The sequence below is a fragment of the Sinocyclocheilus rhinocerous genome, unplaced genomic scaffold (assembly GCF_001515625.1).
Source record: "Sinocyclocheilus rhinocerous isolate Xijiao unplaced genomic scaffold, SAMN03320098_v1.1 scaffold281, whole genome shotgun sequence".
Classification (NCBI taxonomy): Eukaryota; Metazoa; Chordata; class Actinopteri; order Cypriniformes; family Cyprinidae; genus Sinocyclocheilus; species Sinocyclocheilus rhinocerous.
Genome location: NW_015623191.1, coordinates 43,262 through 47,253, shown reverse-complemented (window position 1 = coordinate 47,253; position 3,992 = coordinate 43,262). Strand labels below are relative to the sequence as shown.

At 33.4% G+C, this 3,992-nt stretch overlaps 1 protein-coding gene across 1 annotated transcript in view; it reads left to right on the top strand.

Annotated features, from left to right (window-relative positions):
* LOC107737668 (pituitary tumor-transforming gene 1 protein-interacting protein) overlaps positions 1 to 3,992 on the top strand; it is a 17,789-nt gene that overhangs the window by 1,918 nt on the left and 11,879 nt on the right. The window contains exons 3-4 of the mRNA XM_016549289.1: positions 416 to 524; positions 3,119 to 3,227. Coding sequence (XP_016404775.1) covers positions 416 to 524; positions 3,119 to 3,227 — 218 coding nt within the window. The remainder of the gene's footprint in view (positions 1 to 415; positions 525 to 3,118; positions 3,228 to 3,992) is intronic.

Here is a 3,992-nt window from a genome sequence, read left to right as displayed (position 1 = left end):
GTTTCTTCTGAACTTTCTATTCATCAAAGAAACCTGAAAAAATTCTACTCTGCTGTTTCAACATAATAATAATAATAATAATAATAATAATAAATATTTTTGTAACATACTGAAGGATGTCATTAATAATAACGATAATAATAATAATACTAATAATTCCCCCCCCTAACATCCTGGAGGATGTCATTAATAATAATGATAATAATAATAATAAATATTTTTGTAACATACTGAAGGATGTCATTAATATAATAATAATAATACGTGTTTTTTTTAACACTGGAGGATGTCATTAATAATAACGATAATAATAATAATAATAATTATTATTATTATTTTTCCCCCCTAACATCCTGGAGGATGTCATTAACATTAATAATAATGATGATAACAATAATATGATTTTTTCCGGCAGTGTTTGTGGTGCCAGACGAACAGCAGCTGCTCAGATTATCCGGTGTCGTATGTGATTCCTCCGGCCTCGGTGTGTAAACTCTCTCAGGCGCGCTGGGGTGTTTGCTGGGGTGAGTTCATGTTCGTGCTTTAAGCAGCTTTAAGATGCACTGAACTGGTTAATATACCTGCTGATCTCTAATGTACAGCAGCTGCTGAGCTGATGGAAGTAATACTTTCACATTGGTGAAGGGAGATTTGCATTCAGGCCTGGAAGTCCCCAGTTGTTTTGTCACGTCCTGAGGACATTACGCTCATTATTATGCGGATCTCTAGAATACTTGATTCTGATTGGCTGTTCGTGGCATTCAGCGGTTAAATAGTATTGAATAATGATGACCGTCATCCAGAACACAGTATAACTGAGCGCTCATCTGTGAAACCTAGTGCTATTTATAATACTGTTATAGTTTTATTATTTTGAATTATATATTTTATATTTTCAGTTTTTATTTTACTTTCAGTTACATTTTTAGAATTTGTTTTAGTGATTTTATGTGCAATTTATTTTTTCAGCTTTAGTTTTATTTCGGTTAATAATTTTAGTACTTCAGCTTAAACTTATTTCAGTTAGTTGCCATGGCAACCTTTGTAATTCTCCTGTAGTTTAAGCTTTTAATCTAGTATTAATATTTTATTTCCGCTTTATTTTAGATGTTTTTAATAGTTTTAGTAAAGGATACAGTTTCGTCGAGTATAGAAAATAAAATAATTTATGCTTTACCTGTTCTTTAGTTATTTATTTGATAAGTAGTGGTGTGATAATGTACATTCAGACTGTCTTCATCACAATAAAAGTCCCTGTCGAGTTTTATTTAGTGATAATGAGCAGCCGGCTGTTTCTCACTTCTACAGTGAAAGTCTCAAATGTGTCGTGTGTTTCAAAAGTCAGTTTCAGCTTCACAAAGCCACTTATCACTTACCTGACATTCACTCAGAGTCACTTAAAATGTCCTGATTATGTCGAATTGAAAGTGAAACCATACTGGATGAGAGCAGAGTCCCCTGCTCATATTTCATCACAAAATCAAAAGAAAGAAAAAATAAATTGTTTTGCATAAAGAAAATCAAGCCTGTTTTGTACACTGTAAAAAAATATATTTTTGAAGTTGTAAATAAAACAAAGATAATTAGCCTAGAGTATATTTTACAAGAAAACATAATTTCAGTCTTTCTATTTCAGAGATTTATGTTTGAGGTCAGTGTTTTACCTGCCATTTCTTTATAATTCATTCTGAAATTTACTAGCAAAAAATAGTTTCTACACCATTTCAGTTTTTTTGTGTAGGGCCATTAAGATTAAAATTATTTTATTATTTATGCAAAAACTCTTATTCTCTTCTGGCTGAACTGCTCCTTTAACCCTCTTAATGCATTCAAAAAAAAAAAAAAAATATATATATATTTGCATTCTGGGGCTGTTATTATTTTTCAGCTAAAAGCATTTTGTATCTGATCAGCAACTTCTCATTAATGCGCGAATGTAAAAACATTTCAAAAAGTGTTGAATGTTACCATTATATTATTGCATTTACCTCTAAAAAAAATAATTAAAATTACACATGAACCACACCAAAAAACTACGTTCCTGTACACACATATATATATATATATAAATAAATGCATGAAATTTATAAGAACATATAATCTAAGAATTACTGATATTAACCCCATTGGAATGAATGGAATTTAATTAAATTCCTTTAAATTTATAACTCATGATTGCTCAAAAACAGTCCAAATTTATGAAACCTGCATATTTATTTCAATCAAAACAACATAAATATTACTAAAAAAAAAAAGTAAAAAAAAACCCAAAACAATTATTTTACTTAGTAATCAAAAATAATAGTTAGTTTTTCATGCTGCAGTGGTTCATCAATAGACGTACATATTCATGTTTATCAGCACGTGTGTGAGATATGAGGAAAAGACTGAATATATTTTACAACGTAGATACTTTTACAAATGTGTTTTGGCACCTAATGTACTCCATACATACCCAGCTCAAAATTACCCGAACGTAACATGTGTTAAATGTTTTTAAATGCTTATCTCTTAAAAATAAAATTATAAAACAGATAGTTCCGGTGCTTGATTCTGATTGGCTGAGCCGCGTTCGAAGCTGTTGTAAATGACTCTACAAAGTAACATACACCTTTGTTTACTTCTGTGTGTTGCTCGGCAACCACTTTGTAGCAACCACAACTGTTTCTGAGGAGCTACATTGTTTGGTGGAAGAACACTGTTTTTATTAATATCATTACACTTTATTTGCTCTGTTTTATTCTGTGAAACCTAACTACGTATATGTGAATAACCGTTTTATAAAAGCAATAAGCCCCGTGAAGCTGTGAATTTATAACAGCTAAGGGGGTTTTAGGCACGACGCTTGGGGCTTATTGCTTTAATCTCTTAAAAATAATTGTAAAAAAATCAGAAATTTTTATGGATCTTTTCTAGGTCAAAACAGACCTGATTGTGTTATAATATGTAATCTAGATGATGCAGTTTTAGTGCTCACACTCACATGATATCAATAAAAACAACCGCAGGACTCCTCAATCATGAGAACGGAGTTGGTGTCAGTAAACGTCCAGCAGGTGTCAGTAGTGACCAACACACGGATCTCTGATCTTCAGTGTTGTGTTGTGTGTTGTTTCAGTGAACTTCGAGGCTCTGATCATCGCGATGGCTGTGGTGTGTGGGACTCTGCTGCTGGCCGTCACCGTCTGCTGCTGCTGCTGCTGCTGTAAACGCAGACACTCGTCCAGGTCAGACCTCCACAGACACAGTGCTTCATATCAGCCTCTTTTCACACTCACAGCTTTCACTTCCACCTCAGAGCTGCCATGTGTTCTGTGGTCAAAGATGAACCCTTTAAAGCCCTGGAAGATCTCAGTTTGTGAAACCGAGCGGTTCACTGAACCCTGGAAAGCCGGACATATGAAATAATAGTCAGACAAATCAAATTTTTTAAAAATGGAACAGTTTACTGAACCTTTAGAAAAAATATTTAAAAAAATAAAATTTTATGGCTCATATAGTGAGAATATGGAGAGACTCAAACTGAGCAAAGATATGTAATTTAGGTGCAGATGCTGATATTTATATGATGAAGTTCTGATGCTTGTGATGTAAATCAGTGAGATCTTTATAACAGTAGAGCAGATACTGACATAAACTGACCTAAATATCAGTCGTCTCTATATCTCCAGTAATATGTCTCGGTAAGATGAGATTGAAATGCTCCAAACATATAATGCAGTGATTGAGAGCTGAAGAAATAAAGGCTCCTCAGAAGATGTGAGATGTTCTGGAGGCTTGTGAAGATCATTCCTCCGCTGAGGAACAGTGAAAGTAAAGCTTCTGGAAACAAACGCTCCTCAAAAGATCCTGAGGATCAGATTTGAGACTCTAAAACATGATTGATGGAGAATCAACTAAAGCTGAGCTGCTTCAGTCCAGTAAGAGTTCATCTGGAGATATTACTGCAGTTATTCTGACCTTTACTTGAGAAAAATCAGTCAAGATTTGAC